This window comes from Panicum virgatum, chromosome 1N (assembly GCF_016808335.1).
Source record: "Panicum virgatum strain AP13 chromosome 1N, P.virgatum_v5, whole genome shotgun sequence".
Lineage (NCBI taxonomy): Eukaryota > Viridiplantae > Streptophyta > Magnoliopsida > Poales > Poaceae > Panicum > Panicum virgatum.
In genome coordinates, this window is record NC_053145.1 from 1,344,972 (window position 1) to 1,364,524 (window position 19,553).

Sequence of the window (19,553 nt, forward strand, 5' to 3'; positions counted from 1 at the left end):
CGTGGTATCGAGGAGTTGACGCTCCCCCCTAATCCACATTGGAGCACCCACAAAGGGTTAAGCTCCCTTGCATCACGAAGAGCAAGTATCCACTAAGAATACCCCTTTTCCATCTCCGAAACGGCGGGCTTCAAACATTGTACAATTTCTTCTTCTTGGGGCTCCCACAAACTCCAAGAGCTCACCAAGAGCCTCCGATCACCAAGACCGTCTAGGTGTCATCAAACACCAAGAGTAACAAGCTCTAAGCCTTCACTTGACCATCACTAAGTTGGCCCTAAGGTTCTAGCACACTTGCACTCTTCCAAGAATTGAATTCTTGATTGAATGGGTTGATCTCAATGTGTGGATGTCTTCTTTCAGCTCATGGGGTGGCCTCAGGTGTTCAAGGGTTCAAAAGGCAGTTCAAGAGACCCGAGGTACCCCCTTAAATAGGCTAGAGATCACCTAGTGGCCGTTGCCAACTTTCTGGAAAAAGTTGGTAACGTCGGATAATCCGACCTTGCTAGAACAAGGGGGTCGAATCATCCGATCCAACTAGCTTTTCCATTTTAGCCTTTAAGATTCAAATCCTTGCTGATGTCATTCATCCAATCCTTTTGTCTGACGGCCTGTAGAATGATGAGTCGCATCATCCGGTGCAACTGTTAATTTGAATTCAAAAGCAACGGGATGATCAATGCCACTGATGATTAATCCGACGTATTAGTGAAGCCCACGGCGGATCATCAGGTCCTGAAGCATGAATTCCATCTCAGAAAACAGGCTCTCTGGTACATCATCTGAGCCTTTGTCTGACATAGCATTTTCCTAGCGTCGGGTAATCCGACCCCATAGGAAATTTTCAGCCCTGGAAAACATGCTCTCTGAGTAATGCCAGTATTCAAAATCCGACCTTTACTTCTGTTGGTTCGGATAATCTAGGTTCTTTGACATGTTTATCCGACCTTGTGTATTCGGATTATCTGACCCCACTGAAAACTTTCTATTTCTGTTTTTTTGACTTAGAGTTGATTTGAACGTCAATTCTTTCTGCTTCCAAGTGTTTTTCTGAGTTTCTTTTCCTGTCTTGAGTTGATCTTGAGCAAGTGTGCATGAAATCTAAGGCCAACTCATCGGATGATCAAGCTACTAGCTTTGAACCCCTCTTTATAATAAGGTCACGAACTAAAAACTATAAAATCTAAACTAAATCAAGTGTTCTTCGTCTCCTTGTGATACTTGAGTCTAGAAAGATCTTTAATCTTGTGAATTTGAGTCCGTGACTTTGAATGTTGAAATTGAGTGGTCTCCTTTCATTTGCGATTTTAACGGATAAATAATAATTACTTCAAAACACACGTTAGTCACAAATGTTATCACGAATCACCGAAACTTACCGTTTAGCATCCACGGGCCTAGATGCTTTCGAGTATGGATTTATATTTGTCTATACTCACGAACCAATGAAAATGTACATAATGTTCCAGTTTGATGCTTCAGAGAAATCAACAAAACACTATCGATTTGTTTGACACAGTCAATCACCTGTACGTGTCACTATTGTCAACCTCTGAAGATCTCATGACTCAGCTCTCTGCAGTCTCTGTTTCTGCTTTTATAAAACGGGGAAAGAGACTTGCACATTTTTTTTTAAAAAAAACTATTTGCTATAAGGTAAAAGGTTAGCATGGCTGGTCAAACAATCCACTGGCTCTGTTGGACTCAGTCTATCCACATCCCAACAACTCCCAAGTCACTGACATTTGTGTGTTTTTGTTAAGAAAAACTATTCATCTATTATTGTTTGCAACCATAAACCTTTGTTATTGCTTTTCAATTTTTGCTGGCGATATAAATAGTTGGATCGAATTCTTGGAACATTTCCCCCCTTCTTTTTGCCTGTGTCATTCGATAGACATATTGAATTATTTGCTTCCCACAAAATTTCTATCAAATTCCAATGCGCATATTTCGACATCAGAAAGTGGATCTCTACTGCTGAACATAAGCTGATTCGCTATCGTTATGTGGTTCAACATGTCTTCTCCAAAAAGGAAAATGCTGTTGAGGTAGCCAAATCAGTGTATGCTAGCACTTGTACTGTTCAGCACGCACCCTTTTTCGGGCATGGTTTTACATTCTGGCTATGGTTAGAAATAGCCCGTTATAGCTTCGTTATAGCCCGCTAATAGTTTTTTAGGAGATCTACCGCTACACTATACAACATTTGTCTGCTATATTCACTAAAGGAAGTTTTATAAGATTTAGCCATGTTAAATGTCCGCTAAATAGGTTTTTGTGAGACTTAGCAGTGCTAAATGTCAACCGGGTACTGTTGGGTAATTAAGAGACGTGTTAAGACTCAAATTTTGGTGTTAGACCAATGATACTTATAATTTTATATGAGATTATTTATTATTTATCATTTCGCTAAATAATTTAACTTTCGCTATAGCCCGCTATAGCTATTCTATAACTTTTATAGAAGATTACCGCTAAACTTCATAGCCCGCTATTTTCAGCCTTGGGCTATGGTATATGATGCAACCAACGAATCCATGGAAAGTACATGGGGAGAGTTTGCAGTCTGAACTCTGAAGGAAAGGGAAAGCCGAGAGCTTCAACTGGGTTCCTGTCCAGGGTTGGCCAGCCACATGCACACAAGTAAACAACTGAAACGGGGCAGAGACTTCGCCTTGCCGGCTGAGCTCTCTCTCTCTCTTTTTTTTTTTTGAGAGCAAGCTCTCTGTTCCTCGGTCTGCACTCGTTTCGTCAGTCAGTCGTCGCGCATACTTATATGCCCCCTCCTTGACTTCGCGCATCCCCCTCCCCCTGCTACGACGCTTCTTCCTCTGCCGTCCTCTTCTTTCCCTCGCCTGTAGAGAAAGAGAGGGGGAGAACTCAGAGAGACCGAGCTCGGAGAGAGAGAACCGGAGATGGGGAACATCTGCGGTGGCTCCGGGAAGGCTCATGTGGCCGAGGATTTCAGGCCATCTAGCCCAGGTGAGGAGGGCCGGTCTCAAGAACCCGTTTTTATTCTTCTTTCTCCTGTAATTTTTTCATGTGTTCGATTCAATTCTTGGATCCTACTGAGGCTTAGACCTTATCCCGGGCAAAAAAAAATCCTGGCTTCTGCTCAAATAGTTTTAGAAGTTTCAGACTGCAGTTCCCCTAACTGAAGATACATGTTTTGCTCAAGAGGGGCTGATTACAAAATTCAGTAGATTCTTTTTCCTAGTTTAAGATTTATTGCTCCTTTCTCTTGGCAGTAGAGACTAGAGACATGATTTGTGTTCAAACTATAGTTCTCCAAGCTCAATTCTTCCTCTTCGCTTTTGTTTATCAGAAATTTGCAGTTTTTATTCTGGAAGGTTGGGAAAAGCACAACTTTTAACTGAATAATTGCCTAGTCCTCAACGAATTTCACGTTTATGGTTTATGAATTGTTGCCTAATCATGTGACAGGGACAACAATGACCTCCAAGACGAGCGGCAGCATAACCACCAGCCAAAGCACCACGGGAAAGCTCTCCTCCGTGGGCAGCAGCTTCATGGCTTCCGCCGGCAGCCGCAGCACTGGCAGCGGGTTCGAAGAGGGGGGCAAGTACCCCGACGGCCAGATCCTGGAGGCGCCCAACCTCCGCACCTACACATTCATGGAGCTCAAGGCGGCCACCAAGAACTTCAGGCCGGACAGCGTCCTCGGTGAAGGGGGATTTGGGAGGGTGTACAAAGGCTGGGTGGACGAGAAAACGATGACCCCGACCAAGAACGGCACCGGAATGGTTGTTGCCGTCAAGAAGCTCAATTCGGAGAGCCTGCAGGGGTATGAGGAATGGCAGGTAAAATTTAGAGCCTCTATTTCTTTCTTTGGTTAAATAATAATCTTCGATTAAAGGATGCCAAGTTGATGAACGTTAGTATAGACATCACGGCAATCTGGGGTTTGACTTAGCTTTGTTTGCTCTAGCTGATGGTACTTGGTACCAGCAAAGGCATATGAGCCTAATATTGTCTTGTTAAGGAATCATGTAGTTCAATTTCGGGTGGTACAGATCACTAATGGACAGGCTTAAAAGAAGCACAACAATTTTGAAGATTCTCCTGGGCATTGCATGCCTGTGGCTCTTTATGCTTTGTTTAACTTCAGATGACCTGGCTGTCAGTTTTATACATGTGTGATGGATAATTGTTTAACTGGGCTGTGTTATCTTGGTATTGCTGATGGTCCAATGCTGAGAAGAAAAATATGGTTGGAAGTGCTATGGTACTAAACTGTTCAGCTGCTGAATGCTGATTAGGATAATACAGCTAGCCACATGTTTATCAAATGCAGTTTCTTTTTGTTTGGTGAGCTGTGCCATTTTGAGAAAAAAAAACATTGTTTTAGCAACGTGCCACTTATCCTTGCAAATTGTAACCAATGACTGATTCAATTATATTGCTGTAGTGTTAACTGATGTCTGTGCGTTGCCAAATGTTAACTGGCATATCTAATAAGCATTTCTCAATGTGTACCTGCAGTCAGAGATAAATTTTCTAGGAAGGCTCTCGCATCCGAATCTTGTCAAACTCTTGGGCTATTGCTGGGAAGATAAAGAACTGCTGCTTGTGTACGAATTCATGGCTAAAGGGAGTTTGGAAAACCATCTTTTCAGGAGTGAGTTCTTACTGCTGATCATTTTCATTATCCTAGAAATATCCTGGATTAATTTTCTTGAATAATTTACGGATCAATCTTTAGTCTCAGCAATTATTTTGTAGTATAGGTATATAGGCAACAACTTTGTAATGGACGAATTCTAAAACTACATATAAATGCATAATAATACTAGAATTTCTTTTTTTAAGTAATAATACTAGAATTTCTTGGTGGGAACTACTTGACTGAAAAATACTGACGAATGCATTTTCCTTTAGGAGGATGTGCCCCGCTGTCTTGGGAACTGAGGCTGAAGATAGCCATTGGTGCAGCTCGAGGACTTGCATTCTTGCATGCATCAGAAAAGCAAGTTATTTACCGTGATTTCAAGGCTTCCAACATCCTCTTAGATGCAGTAAGTTCAATGCTGTGCAATGTACCTGTGATATATTTAGCTCTATGTCAGACACTGACAGTGCTCTCTGTACTCTTGACAGACTTACAATGCTAAGCTCTCCGACTTCGGCCTTGCTAAGCTCGGGCCAACTGGTAGCAACTCACATATCACAACCAGGGTGATGGGCACACATGGTTATGCAGCTCCAGAGTATGTAGCTACTGGTATGTGTCCTCATGCCTCCCACCAGCTGCTCAGCTGCTATTTATGAGCTGATGTTGCTTCCCAGCAATAAACTGTCAACAGTCCATGTGCTAGTGCTAGTCAATGTGCATATCGAAATGGAAATATACTTAGAATAGGTTTGGTTGTCCTACCATAATGAATACCACGCATTTTCAGCCTGCAGACCTCTATACCATGGCGCTTTCAGTCTGCAGACCTTTCTAGATTTGCTTTCCATAAAATAGGCTTATGATGCATGTCAGTTTGGTTCTCCATATCTTTCTTAGTCGATCTTTAGATCATTCTCAGTCGCGTTTTTGGCGCGCATGGTACTTATGATCATGAGCAAGGCAAATGTACAAGTCCACTATAAAAATGAGAAGTTGATTGCGAAAACTGATGTTTCCTAATTAGAAAGGAAGCAATTTCAGTGTCACTGAATTCCTAAGAGTAGTGGGGCACTAGCTGGTGCAGGAAAGTATGCCTGTGATTGTGGGCCTCTGTTGTCTTGGATCCGATATCTATGATCAGTACAATCATGCATGGCCATTTCTCCGCTGTCACTGTCTACAAAAAACCATGATAATAATGTGCCATTGATTTTGTTAAAGTAGTATAATTGCCCACCTCTTTGTATTAGCTTAAACTTTTGAATTGAATTGATTGGTGCATGCAACTCAATAGATTTCATCGTTCCCCGCCCGCCGTGATGCTTACATCCAGTGTTTCTTCCCGTCTGAATAGTGTAGAATCTTCAACAAGTTGCCACTACTTTCTTGGCTGTTGCCTGTTGATGGTCGTGCTGACTTTGTACATGCTCCAAATGAACCATGCGCAGGCCATTTGTACGTGAAGAGTGACGTCTACGGCTTCGGAGTGGTGATGCTGGAGATGCTGTCCGGGCAGCGCGCGCTGGATCCCAACCGCCCCAACGGGCAGCTGAGCCTCGCCGACTGGGCGAAGCCGTACCTGGCCGACCGGCGGAAGCTGGCCCGGCTCATGGACCCCCGGTTCGAGGGCCAGTACAACTCGAAGCAGGCCTTCCAGGCGGCGCAGCTGACGCTCAACTGCCTGGCCGGCGAGCCCCGGAGCCGGCCGTCGATGAAGGAGGTGGTGGAGACGCTGGAGCAGATCGAGTCGATGAAGAGCCGCGCCCGGGAGGCCAGGGGAGGCGGCAGCGGCGGCTCGTCGCGGGACCGGCACCACGGCCGCAGCGGCGGCGCGCACCAGCGGTCATCGCCCCGCGCGGGCGGCGAGCCGCGCGGCCGCGGGTCCAGGGCCGCCAACGGCCACGCCGGCAAGGCGCGGTGACACTCCCGGACCGGCCGGAGCCGGAGACGTTGACGACGATTCTTCCTGTACATGGCCTAAATTTTTTTTTCCTGATTGTGTGATGCCTGCCTGCTGCCCAAGATGCTGCTGCTGTTGTCATGACCACGACGAGGTGTAAAATTAGCAAGAAGAAGAGGAAATGGCTGTAAACCAGTAGGAATAGGAAGAATAATGATTCTTGAAATGTTTTGAGAGAAAAGAAAAAGATAGATTTTGCCTAGTTTTGGATTGATTGTTGCTTGTTTTCTTATCAGGTGGATCATTAGCCCATGGAGTGCACGATGATTGATTGATCTGCTGAGTTCCAGATGCAGTGCATTTGCACGAAACCTATGCTGATTCCTGGTAAACTCCGGTTTAAGAATGCAGAAGAATGGTTCGATATAACATGAAATGCCAGTCTCATTTGAAATGACGAGCAAGTCTTCTGAGTGTTGCGAAAAATGGACTAAGACCTCGTTTAGCCCGTGTAAAGTTGTAAAAATAAAATATTTACACGTTTAAAGTATTAAACAGATTAATTACAAAACTAATTACAAAACTCATATGTAAATTACAAGACGAATCTAATGAGCCCAATTAATCCATCGTTAGAGCATGTTTACTGTAGCATTATTGTAGCAATTTAATGTCTAATCACGTCCTAATTAAGCTCATTAGATTCGTCTCGCGATTTACAGTCCATTTGTGTAATGCGGTTTATTTTTTAACTATATTTAATACACCATGCAAGCGATTTACAAAAATTTTGCGTTTTGTGTTTACAGCATCTAAACACGGCAAATGTCAGCACAGCAAATCTTGGGGAATCTGTGCGCGTGTTGATCAAGTAAGGCTGGGAGTGGGACGGACAGGCTGTCTGTCTGAACTCTGAACTCTTCCTGCCCAGCTGGCCGCAGGCCGCCCATCTTGATTCTTGACGCCGAAGCAAAGGTCCGCCCGCCCCATGCTCCGCCTCCTGTCTCCGACCTGCCAACCAACCCCACCCCCCCATCCGGACATCGCCGCCATGACCCTGACCCACGGCGAAGACTTCGCCGGAGACGACCTGACCTGACGCGTCGCCGCTTTTTACCACGCTGTAACACTGCGTGCACGCTCACGGCTCACTCGAAAAGGACAAACGACAAAGGAGAAGAAGAGCATGGGTCAATTGCGTTGCGTCGCTGGTAAATTCCAAGCCCCCGTTTCAGACACGGGAAGGCGTTTTTCTACGGAGAATCCTGCAGGAATTAAATCGTTTACCGTCAAATTCCGGCGAACATAATCTGTTCCAACACAAGAGTTTCACATGAATTTTGCAGAAGTTTCACAGTACTCTGTGCTAGAAAAAAAAATCACAGGACTCAGTAGTCAGTACTGACCCACAGGAAGCCCATGAAAAATTGAAAATCCCGCCTTTCCTAACTACCGGGCTGGTTTGTGGCTCTATTCTTATATGGGCCTAATGTTGTCTCCGGCCCACTTATGGTATAATAGAGGCCCATAGTCTTAACTGCACTGGCATAGTGGGCCTCAACACTAAACATGTGAGTTATGCGAATGACCCCTCCCACTCCTCGGAATTAGCCAAGCGAGGCGCGCCGCCCTTCTCCCCCTCCGGCTCCGGCGAGAGGCGCAAGCGCATGGCCCCTAGGGTTGCGCCGGCCATGCGGGTCCTCCCCCTCGCGCTCGCCGCGGCCATCTTCTCCGGGGTGGCCGCAATCCTCATCTACCTCTCCGGCCTCTCCTCATGTAATGCGCCCACCCGCTCCCCACGAGCTGCCTCCCCTTTTCGTGTTTCGGTTTTGCGTGTGGTGCGGGAGATCCTGACACGGGATGGGGTGCGTGCGTGCAGATGGCAGCGCTCGCCTCTCGGAGTCGGACTTGGCGGCGCTCGCCGCGCTGCAGAGCCGCTTCAGCAAGTGCGTGGTACGGCCTCGCTCGCTCATCTGCCTCGTCGGTTGATTTCTCTCATCTGATTATGGTTCGAGTGTTGTTCAAAAAAAAAAAGATTATGGTTCGAGTTTCTGCCCATCTGATGCCGCATTGAGACTTCTGGGCCACTAGCTTTTTAAATCTTCCAACTGTTGTAGATTGGCAGGGTAATTGCCTCAGAATTCTCGATTCCAGTGGGACAACAATTCTTCTGATGCTCACTGTTTAGTGTACGAGATATCTTAAAAGAGTGAATTTTTCTTTTGTATCGGCATGAACACAAATGTCTGCAAATTATTACCCATATTTATATTGGGTCCATCTAGTTTTTTGTTTGGACTTTTTTTTGGCTTGCGGACTCTTGTGCTTCCACTCGTGACCACAGAGTCTCCGGTCTGTAAACTTTCTTTCTCCTCCTCTTAATGAAAATGTGCTCAGGCACAGTCACTAAAAATAAAAGCATAGTGAGAGTGAATCTCTTGTGTATTGCGCTGAATACAAATGTTTAGGGGTTATCCATGTTTGAATTTTAGTGGCAATTGTTGCTTATCTCAAGTGTTAGCACCTTGAGGATCTACTTTACTGTCTTGGTTGGTATAAACCTTAATTGCTTAAAAAAACTGCAGGATGCAAATGGGCTAGGATTGAAAGCGTTGAGTGGAAAGGACTACTGTCGAGTTGTGATACAATACCCGAGCAACACAGTTTCCAAGTGGGTAAGTAATTGCTTCTTGTGTCAGGCAAAGTTTTTACTTGATGCAGACCTTACTTCCCAATTTCAGCTTTAAGAAATAGCTTGCATTATACATTTGGTTGTGCACTTACCTGGCAGCTTATGCTTTTGAAACTCTACTGCATGTTCAACTAGCAAATATAGTACGCTGTTGACCACCCTTCATAACCAAGCTTTCTTGTCTAATATTTATGCTCATTTTTGTTCTTCTTCTGGACTGAAATTTGCAGACGGATCCGAGTACTGGAAAGGTTGAAGGTTTGTCATTTGAGTTCAATCTGTGCGAAGCTGTGGCCTCGTGGGAGCAGGTGATCATGCTTTCTGTTGATAAGTCTATGTAGTTTAACGAGCTCAATGAATCACAACATCATATGTTGCTACTTTAAAAGGTCATATGATGAGTGCAAGGGAACAGTAGCAATGTCCACCAAGTTGTAGTAGGCTCATCACTCTCGACTGCCCCACCTGCATCCGTAAACACCGTAGCATAACTATACTGCAATGTTGGGGTAAAGTTTTCCACAGTTGCATGATTAGCTATTGATACGACCATTCAATTGTTTGTTACTCCTAGGTTCGAAACAGTACAACAGTACTCACAAAGGAGTACATTGAGGCTTTGCCAAATGGCTGGGAGGAGTATGCATGGCGCAGAATCAACAAAGGAAACCTTCTGTGGGTAGATACAATATTTGCCATTTCACCTAGACATTAACTGTGGGTAACTTCTATAGACTACTAAGCATATTTGTTCTGAGTTTGCAGGAATAAGTGCCAGAACAGAACTCTTTGCATGGAGAAGCTCTCGCTAGTTCTTCCTGAGACATCACCATATGTGCCTCGCCAATTTGGTAGTTGTGCTGTTGTTGGAAACTCTGGCGATCTTCTTAAAACTAAATTTGGGGATGAAATTGATTCTTATGATGCCGTCTTCAGAGAAAATGGTGCACCCATCCAGGTTTGTTAAGTTGATGTGTTAGATGCAGAGTCCCCCCCTTGCATTTGGATATTTCCCAACTCCTGTCCATATTGCAGAATTACACTGAGTATGTCGGTACAAAGAGTACATTTCGCCTTCTGAACAGAGGATCTGCAAAGGCACTGGACAAAGTTGTTGAGTTAGATGGTAAGTCTACCATCGACCTTTTTAAACCCCTATCAGTGCAGTGAGATATCAAGTTGAAAAGGCATACTACATTTATTGTTGCAGAAACGAAAAAGGAGGTATTGATCGTTAAGACGACAATACATGATATCATGAACCAAATGATTCGGGTAATTTCCATGTCATGTTTTAGAAACCAGATCACATTGGATACATGTTCTATGTTTTCTTACCTGGTTGCTGAACTTTTGTTATGTAGGAACTTCCAATAACCAATCCAGTATACCTTATGCTAGGCACATCATCATCATTTGGTTCGTCCGCTAAAGGAACTGGGGTTAAAGCTCTTGAATTTGCTCTCTCCATCTGTGACAGTGTTGACATGTATGGCTTCACAGTAGACCCAGGTTACAAGGAATGGTTGGTGAATGTCGATCTTACATAATGACTGTAGATAATGTCGACCTGCAGTTTTGCTTATAGTTGATGTTATTTTCATTCAGGACAAGGTACTTTTCTGAGGCCCGAAAGGGTCACACGCCACTTCATGGTAGAGCATATTATCAAATGATGGAATGTCTTGGTGTGAGTTTCTTTCTTGCCCTAATACTAGCTGAGAAGAACTGTTTTAAGCCATGGCATGTTAGCAAATATGTTTGTCTGTTAGTTTGTTATTCATGATGAGATGATTTATTGATGTAAGAACAATTCCGTGCAGCTGGTAAAAATCCACTCACCAATGCGAGGTGATCCTGGCAGGACAGTGAAATGGCTGCCTACCAAGGATATCATTGAAGCTGCTAGAGTTGCCTCTGAGAAATTGTTGAGGCAAGTTTTGCAACTCCGCTATTCAGCAAGATGTTTTATTTGGTCCATCAGTATTATCAACAGGAATTTTACTTGGGTTATTGTCATAGTTGGCGCTTCTATTTTATATGCTTGAATGTCAATGATGTACAAGATGAATTTTATCTATGATGGTAACTTGTATAAATTGGAAGTTCATTAATTGGGAAATTCACTGCAGGAGACCTGGGGCTGGAAGCGATAGTCCTTTGGGGACCTGCACCATGATAAAGAAGCGCAAGAAAGGGAAGGCACCAAACAGATCTGGTCTGCGAGATGCTGCCATGAAGCACATTGAGTACATGAAGGGTGCCACCAGGTATCCCTTGGAGCGCAGTGCCGGGGGTGGGTACCTCTGCATGATTAACGATAGATAGGACCCTGGCGGTTCAGAGTCCATTAGATGTAGAAGATGGACAAGGAGGCTGAACAAAACACAACAGAAGTCACGACACCACTAAGCTGTAAGATCAGATGGTGTCAGTTGACGTGGTGGGACAGTTTTGAAGGAATTTCGGAGCGGACAGGTGAGATGCAGTTTTGGTGTATGGCACTATGAGTAATGAGCATGGTTTGCAGCGTGTGTCAAACGGTTACAGGTCATGTTTTTGTGTAGTGGAATGAACATATCATATGAGCTGTATGCTGAGCTTGTCACCACTGTAACTAGATGAAATGCGTCATGTCTGGAATTTGTAATGTGTTAATCGAGTTTACTGGAATCGAATTCTGGAAATGCTGCATTGCTGCGGGAGAGTAAATCCATTGTTTGTCCAATGTGCCCATTCCTTCTTGGTACAGATTTATTGAACAATTGTTTCTGATTGTGATACGACAAATAACAATGGCATTAAACGTGCTGTGACTTGGAATGCCCTGTATGTTGCCGACATTCAAGATAGATGATAGCAGATGCCAAGATGTGACACGTGTTGAAGCTCTTGCAAAGAAGTAGATGTCGAATTGTAGATCCCATCACCTTGCCCATGAACAAAGAAGAAGAAAAGCATGGATTTGGCAAGTGCAACAGGACTTGAAATCTGCATACTAAAAATGCCTTGCTTAAGGGTTAAGGTCTGGCAAAGAAACAAATTGCAGTGGCAGTTTTGGCATTTAGCCCGCGGACTATGCGTGACAGTTTTGGTATTTACCTTATGTGTGAAGTTAAAGTTTCACAAAAGGTTAGTGGCAGTTTTGACATTTATCCCACAAACAATGCAGGACAGTTTTAGTATTTAGCAAAACAAATTCTTTTACTTATGAGTGTTATGCCAACTCCATGGCAGGTCAAAGCGGAGTCAAAGCGGAGTCCATGGCAGGCCAAATAAATCCTACTCCTCTGCTAGACTGGTACCATGGCAGGTCAAAGCGGAGTCCATGGCAGGCCATGCCGTCGCCGGCGCCGTGAGAGACCAGGCCGCGCTCTGCCTGCTCCTCCTCCGCCACATTGGAGGCCTCGACAAGGGAATACCCACCACCAACCTCGCCTTCTGGCCGATCTCCTTACACGCCGAGCTATCCCTCCTCGCCGCCGGCGCCTCGGGCGCCACACGCGACCAGATCGTCGCGTTCCTCGGCCCCGCGGGCGCAGCGGCGTACGCCGCGCTCGCATCGAGGGTCGCGTCCGCCATTCTCCACGGCGGTAACGGCGGCGGAGACGACCGAGAGGCCGAGGTCCGGTGCGCCACGGCCGTCTCGGCCGGCGCCTCGCTACGCCTCAGCCCCGCCTTCGCCGACACGGCCGCCACCGTCTACGATGCCGAGGCGGTTGCGGCGCGATCGGTGAGCTTCAGGGACAAGCCCAGGGAGGCGGCGGCGGAGATCAACGCGTGGTTCGAGCGCAACACCCGCGGCCTCGTCAGGAACATCCTCTCAGAGCTCGAGTGCGACGACTCCACGGCGCTCGTCCTCGGCAACTCGGTCTAATGCAGCGGGCGCTGGCTCTCCGCATTCGTCCCAGACTTCACCGAAGAAGGCTGAAGGTCCGTTCTACTGGCCTGCACAGCATCACATAAACAATTTAAGATGAAGGCGCTCTACTGGCCAGCAGTTGCCATGGCCGCCTGCGTGAGCTCAAGCATGTTCTCGGCTCCTCGAGGTGTTCGCTTGCAGCCTGCCTCCAACTCTCGCCATGTCCGCGACTCGCAGCTGCTGCTGTGAAAGATGAAGGCATCGATTCTAAGATAAATGCAGCGATTGCGAGGTTTGTAAGCAGTTACCAGTTAGCAGACGAGACTCGTCGCCGCCAATCGTCCTCCTGCAAGCCGGCGGCGGCGGCATTGATGCTCAGCACGTCCGCCCGCGTCTTTAACGCCTCCACTCGTCGGCACCCCACGTCACCACCCGCGCGCTACCGTCACTTCGGAGGCCTCGTCGAAGACCTAGCGCCTCCCGCTCGTGCATCCAAGCTCTGCTGCCACCGTCGCCGAGCTCGAGCGTCCCGCGCCACGCCGGGCGGCATGGCCCCGTTGAGCGGGCCGGCCAGCAGGGACTCCCATCCATCACGACGCACCGTCCGGGCGACTTCGGGAACGTGTGATTCCGGTCGTTGGGCACGCAGAACGGGAGGCGGCGGTGCCGGGCGCCTCCGCCGAGCTGGGCGCGACGAGCAATGCGGACTCCGGGGAGGACGGTATTTGATTTCCCGTCCGGGGGTGGACGGTAACCCTTTGGGATCTTCTGGTCGTTGGATCAGGCTCCTGTGGCGGAGATCGACTTGTTAGCTGCAGGCAGTATAGTTGGCCATTGGGCCCGAGGCCCGACAATTTGGCACGGTACAAGGCCCGGCCCGGCACGAATTTAATTGGGCCCATGCCGGCCCGGCACGAGCGTCGGGCCGTGCCTGGGCCGACGGCTCGGCACGTGGGCCGGCCCGGCCCGACACGATTAAATTCTCAGCCCAACCAGGCATTAGAGCAAGCTCATTAAAAATGCAGCCCAACACAGTCTTACCAGCCCATTTTCTATTAAACCGTAATCTACCTTCCTCTCCCATCGCACCCCACACCAGCTGCCGCTCCCTACCTCCCCCGCGGCACGGCTCGCGCCTCTCCTTCCCTCCCCAGCGGCGGCGGCGCTCGGCCGCCCGGCGCCCGCACCTCCTTGGCTCCTTCCCTTCCCCGCGACGGCGGTGCGCCGCCCACACCTCCTTCCCTTCCCCGCGGGGCCCGCGCCCGCGCTGTCTGTGGACGGTGGCGAGGCGGCAGCCGCGGGGCTGGGGGCGGCGGCGAGGCGAGGCAGCGGCCGCGCAGGGCGCAGGCTCAGGCTGGGGACGGCGGCGAGGCAAGGTCGCGCGCGGCCAGGGGATGTCAGCGAGGCATGGCCGGCGGCGGAATCGGCCGGACAGCGGCGGCACGCCGGCACGACGTGCTCAACGTGCTAATCGGGCCAGCCCGGCAAAAAAAATGGGCCTTCGTGCCGTGGCCGGGCTCAGACCTCGGCACGTGGGCCGGCCCGGCCCGGCACGAATACTTAAACGGGCCAATTGTGCCGGGCCTAAGTCTGGGCCCGGGCCGTGCCGTGCCGGGCCGGCCCATTGGCCAACTATAGCAGCCAGGCAGCGCCAGGTCTCCATGCGCGTCCAGATCGTCACCTTGCTCGGCTCCGCGGGCGGGTGCACTCGCATGCATCGAGGGCCTGGGTGGTTGGGTCCGGTGCGTCATGGCCGTTTGGGCTGACGCCGCCCTCGCTATGCCTCAGCCCCACCTTCGCTGACACAGCCGACGCCATCTACAAGCCCATGGGCATGGAGGCGGCCTCGTCAGAAACATCGTCTGACCGTTCGAGTGCGATGACTCCGCGGTGCTCTCGTGGTCGGCAACTCCTTGGCACCCAACCTCGCGCTACCGTCTCTCCGGCGCCCTCGTCGAAGAGCGCCTCCCTCTGCATCCAAGCTCCTTCCGCCATCTCTGAGCTCGGGCGTCCTGCGCCACGCAAAGGCAGGGCAGGGGACTCCCATCATGACGCCACCACCAGCACACCGTATCGGCCGGGCGAGTGCGGCAACATGCAGGCCCTCGGTCGGTCTGCACGCAGAACGGAACCAGCGCTCCGGGCGCCTCCGCTGATGTGGGCACGACGACGGTTGCCGGACTACGGAGAGGACGGTATTTGATTTCCGACCGGTCCGTCCGGGGGTGGTGGACGGTAAATGAAATACCGTCCACCCCTTGGCCTCTCCTGCTCGTTGGATCAACCTCTTGCGGCGGAGATCGACCTAACAAGTTGCAGAGGCAGCGCGACCAGGTCGTCGCCTTCTTCCTCGGCCCCGCCTGGGTTGGCCGTTGGCCAGCCCCGCCTTCGCCGACACGGCCGCTGCCGTCTACCATTACAAGGCCGAGGCGCGATCGGTGAGCTCCAGGGACAAAGCCCATGGAGGCGACCTTGTGCTCATGCTTGGCAACGGCAACTCCACAGCCCGTTGTACCTCTACGTCTTGCCGGACCACGTCGTTCGCGTGCCGTTCATGAGGGGGAGCGTCGGGCACAAAAGAATATCGGCGTCCACCCCGGCTTCAAGGTCTTTCGCATGCCATCCATACTGTGGCATCGGCGAACGGGAGTTGGCCATGTACATCTACCTCCCCACCGACCACGGCTGCTCGACGGCCCTTGCCAGGGATCTCAGCGCTAACTCGGACGCGCTCCGATCCCGCGGGGCAGGTCGGTCGTGCCGGAGCAGCCCGTCACATGGCAATTGGCATTGACTGCTTTGGATGGCGACAGGTGGCACGGGGGAGTCACAGCGAGGGTCCTCCGTCCAAAGGAGAGCGGCGAAGTACGGCTGCCCGCCGCTCTGTTGCAATTGTGAGGTAGGATCCACAGGCATTGTTCAGATCCCTGTTCTGCTAGGCGTCGATTAGCCGGCGATTAGGCGCGACTACGCGCTGGGCGAAGCCCGTCGCCTCGCCTATGGGGGTAATCGCCCATCTAGGCGGGAGGAGGTGGCGACCGGCGCAAAGAAGCAGGGATAGGGGCGGCGGAGGTGGCGACCGGCGCGGAGGAGGCAGGGACGGGGGCGGCGGAGGTGGCGATCGGTGCGGAGGAGGCGGGAACAGGGACGGCGACGGCGCGGAGGAGGGCTGGGACGGGGACCGCGACCGCGCGGTCGGGAAATCACCGTGCGGTGGAACTGTGGAAGGGATAGAGTTGGGATGAGGTCCCTTAGAGATAAGGTTGATGTACAAATTGAGCTTGGGCTGCTTTATGGGCCTTTTATGTAATATTTGGCCCACACGTGTCCTGTTTTTTCTTTTCTAATAGATTTTTATAGGTAAAATATAAATGATTATAGAACGCCTAGCAAAACGCCTAGCAAAACGCCTAGCAACGCCTAGGCGCGATTAATCCCGCCTAGACGCTAGGCTGAGGGTCAACGCCTAGAATCCGCCTAGCGCCTAGCAGAACCATAGTTCAGATAAATCAATTTTTTTGTGTGCTATATTCGTACATCTGAACAATCTATGCATTGACCTGACCAATCTACTCTAAACAGTGCCATAGTAGCTCAACCAATGCAAGTTCCGGTACCAGACGCAAACTCAGACACCAGGGAATACGCAAATTAATGTGGATTCATTCTGAAAGTAGAGAGATGCCACTATTCAACAAATCTGTAGCATGTGTCAGATGGGGCGTGCTTATGTTTACAAATTCACTTTTTTTTAGAGATTTATTTACAATTTCACATGTATGTTTGTTTCACTTTCTCACATGTCTATGGTTTTGTCGGGTATCACGATTAGGGACACCCTAATCGTGATACTAAGATCACCCCGATAAACGCAAACACATGTTAGGCGACTGAGCCCACGAAGGCTCACGGCCTCCTTCCAATCCGGAAGAAAGCAAAGGACTCAAAGAAGCCCAGCATGCGGCCCATTCGCACCCCCTCGGACCTGCGGGGCGATCTCCGCCTCGCTCGAGGGCTCCCACCGAGACCCTCGACTGTGCCCCGCATCTCCGCCTCGCTCGAGGGTAGCGAATCTAACCTCGAGCGGGCGAAACATCTCCGCCTCGCTCGAGGGTAGCGAACCTACCCTCGAGCAGGCAACTCATCACCGCCTCGCTCGAGGCCACCCCTCGGCGTAAAGGACAAACGGCCCTGCGGCTTACCCGCCCGTCGTACGGAGGCATTAAGTGCCAACCACTCCTCCACAGTGCCCAGGACAGACGGCGTTAGGCTGTCATTCCCCACAGTGGCTGTGACCGGAGTCCCATCCGCCAACTCCGGTCACTGCTCCGCCATCCCGGGCGCTGTGGCAATACTATGGACCTGCGACGCGGGACGAAGCGGGCTCGACACTGTTCCCATTACTATTCTGCCAACTCCGACCGTCCGGACTCCACCTCACCACACGTATGGCCCCGGACCCGCCTCCTGCTCGGGGAGGGATCCGGTGTCGCCACGCGCCCCCCTCGAAGGGGGATGCCCATCACTAGCAGCCGAGGACTCGGACCTCCCCCCTTGAGGAGTCCAGGACCTCCGCGCGATCCTCGGACCTCCTCAGTGCGCACGCCAACGCTTGGTCCAGAGGGGTCCGGGACCGCCACACGCCCTGCTACCGCTGGTGCACGAATATATGCAAGACCCTGACCTGCAGGGCCCACAGAACGTCACTACGCCACGTTTGGAAGGCTGTACACCCTACAGCGACGACCACAACACCTGCTGGGGCTGGCAGGACGCCGACGCGATCTCCGCAAGACCAAGGACGATATCCAGGACGACTGCCACGTCCGATGCCATGCCCCACAGTGTATTTCCTACAGTGTTCGACCACTGCACCCCCGCGATTTGGGGGGAAAACGACGACTTCCGCGATCCCCTGTACATGTACCCGTCCCTCCTTGTGTCTATAAAAGGAGGAGGCGGACCTCTCTTAAGGGGGTCGGTCGGTCGGCTCTCTAGGCATTACACCGCTCACAGAGCACAGACTCGCTTCTATCACCAACATCGCTACTCGACACGCTCAACTCTTCTTCTAGCAGAGACTTGGGAGCCTCCCTCCCTCTCTCGCCTCGCTTGTACCCCCTACTACATGCACTCCGGGTGCAAGATAATACAGTGCCATCGCACACCCCCTTTGCTGGACGTACGACCCCGCGATCGGAACCAGGATAAACCCGTGCGTTACTGTGTTGCCTCTTGCATCAACATCTGGGACGAGGAAACATGCAACATTTACTAGTTGGGATCCGGCCCCCCGGGTCAGGACACCGACAGTTGGCGCGCCAGGTAGGGGCCCGCTGCGTGACATTTTCTCTTTTGTTCCCACTTGATATCCAGGGATGGCGAGCAGACCAAACCCATTCCCCATGGGCGTTTCGGATCCGCTCCCAGCGGGATATGTGATCTGGTTCGGGAGTCTCGAGTTCAGAGCAATCGGCAATGGTTACCTCATGGAGCTCCTCTCGCCCAAACGCAACCCCGTCACTCCGACTTCACCAGCCCGGCACAATAGGCGCTTGGGCCAGCATTTGCGACAAGCACGCGCGGAGCGGCGCCGTGCGGCACGCCACAGCTCCGCCATGTGGGTTGATGCTGGCATGTCGCAACTCAGCATTGCGGCCAACGAGGTCACCGCTTCGTCATCACGTGCTTCGGCATCGGCTATGCCGGCACCATCATCAACTGCAGCCCTACTGCCTCCCAGGGGGGCGCGACTGCGGCGTAGGCCTTCCCCATCGGGATGCGCAACGCTGCGTCCTATGCTTCTTCATCCAGCACCAACTTCACCGAGTATGAGGATCTGCTGGGTCATCATCTCCTGTCGATCCGCAACCTCATCGCGTCGTCTCCTGACGAATCCTACCCCGAGACGGCGAGCTCGATCGCCGACGACATCAACTTCTTCATGAACAATTTCACGGCCGAGGAGGCCGAGGACTACTCCGGGGTCCGCGACCCTGACGCTTTCCGCTCGTTCCAGCTCGCGACGGCTTATTGCCTCACCTGCTCTGAGGACTCCAGTGAGGAGGAGTACAATCTCACTCGGGAGTGCTTCATGGCCGATCTTGCGGATGAGCAAAACGACAACGCCCTGGGCGACGACGGGGACGGCGGGGCGGACGCACAGGCGAACCAACCGGTGGTGCCGCCTGCGGTCCTTTCTTCTTCGTCAAGCTCGGCGGCGCGGCAAGCACAGCTGGCGCAGCTCAAGGAGCTTCAAGCCAAGCTCAACCAGCAGCGACGGCAGACACAGGAGCTGCGCACCACGCTCGAGCAGCAGCGCACCGCGCGTGGTGCACATGCCCAGGCGGCGGCGCGCGTTGCCCGGGAGCGCATCCTGGCCGACGACAACGTCGACAAACCTCCGGAATTGAAGACGGCCGGCGAAAAACTCGTCGCTGTGGCCTACCTACTCCAAGCCATG

The 19,553-nt window shown here is 50.9% G+C and overlaps 2 protein-coding genes and 1 pseudogene across 2 annotated transcripts; all 3 read left to right on the forward strand.

Moving 5' to 3' along the window:
- Nucleotides 1-2,698: 2,698 nt before the first annotated feature.
- LOC120654443 (probable serine/threonine-protein kinase PIX13) lies at nucleotides 2,699-6,808 on the forward strand. Its single transcript, XM_039931979.1, has 6 exons — nucleotides 2,699-2,985; nucleotides 3,448-3,824; nucleotides 4,507-4,642; nucleotides 4,903-5,039; nucleotides 5,122-5,245; nucleotides 6,085-6,808. The coding sequence occupies exons 1-6, from the start codon at nucleotides 2,919-2,921 to the stop codon at nucleotides 6,555-6,557; spliced, it is 1,314 nt and encodes a 437-aa protein (XP_039787913.1). The 5' UTR covers nucleotides 2,699-2,918; the 3' UTR covers nucleotides 6,558-6,808.
- A 1,337-nt stretch (nucleotides 6,809-8,145) lies between these two features.
- Nucleotides 8,146-11,956, forward strand: LOC120654444 (sialyltransferase-like protein 4). Its single transcript, XM_039931980.1, has 12 exons — nucleotides 8,146-8,312; nucleotides 8,416-8,489; nucleotides 9,122-9,211; nucleotides 9,459-9,536; nucleotides 9,803-9,903; nucleotides 9,994-10,186; nucleotides 10,264-10,354; nucleotides 10,439-10,503; nucleotides 10,593-10,753; nucleotides 10,837-10,918; nucleotides 11,052-11,161; nucleotides 11,361-11,956. Exons 1-12 carry the CDS (start codon nucleotides 8,204-8,206, stop codon nucleotides 11,554-11,556), a joined length of 1,350 nt encoding a protein of 449 aa, XP_039787914.1. The 5' UTR covers nucleotides 8,146-8,203; the 3' UTR covers nucleotides 11,557-11,956.
- A 600-nt stretch (nucleotides 11,957-12,556) lies between these two features.
- Nucleotides 12,557-16,040, forward strand: LOC120654281 (annotated as a pseudogene).
- The last annotated feature ends 3,513 nt before the right edge of the window (nucleotides 16,041-19,553 follow it).

What these genes read in the sequence shown, in the direction of transcription:
- LOC120654443 (XM_039931979.1), top strand. Translation starts at nt 2,919, where the DNA reads ATGGGGAACATCTGCGGTGGCTCCGGGAAGGCTCATGTGGCCGAGGAT. An exon ending in TTTCAGGCCATCTAGCCCAG is followed by an intron (nt 2,986 to 3,447) that starts GTGAGGAGGGCC and finishes ATCATGTGACAG; the next exon opens with GGACAACAATGACCTCCAAG. An exon ending in CCAACATCCTCTTAGATGCA is followed by an intron (nt 5,040 to 5,121) that starts GTAAGTTCAATG and finishes TACTCTTGACAG; the next exon opens with ACTTACAATGCTAAGCTCTC.
- LOC120654444 (XM_039931980.1), top strand. Translation starts at nt 8,204, where the DNA reads ATGGCCCCTAGGGTTGCGCCGGCCATGCGGGTCCTCCCCCTCGCGCTC. An exon ending in ATCAACAAAGGAAACCTTCT is followed by an intron (nt 9,904 to 9,993) that starts GTGGGTAGATAC and finishes CTGAGTTTGCAG; the next exon opens with GAATAAGTGCCAGAACAGAA. An exon ending in GACCCAGGTTACAAGGAATG is followed by an intron (nt 10,754 to 10,836) that starts GTTGGTGAATGT and finishes ATTTTCATTCAG; the next exon opens with GACAAGGTACTTTTCTGAGG.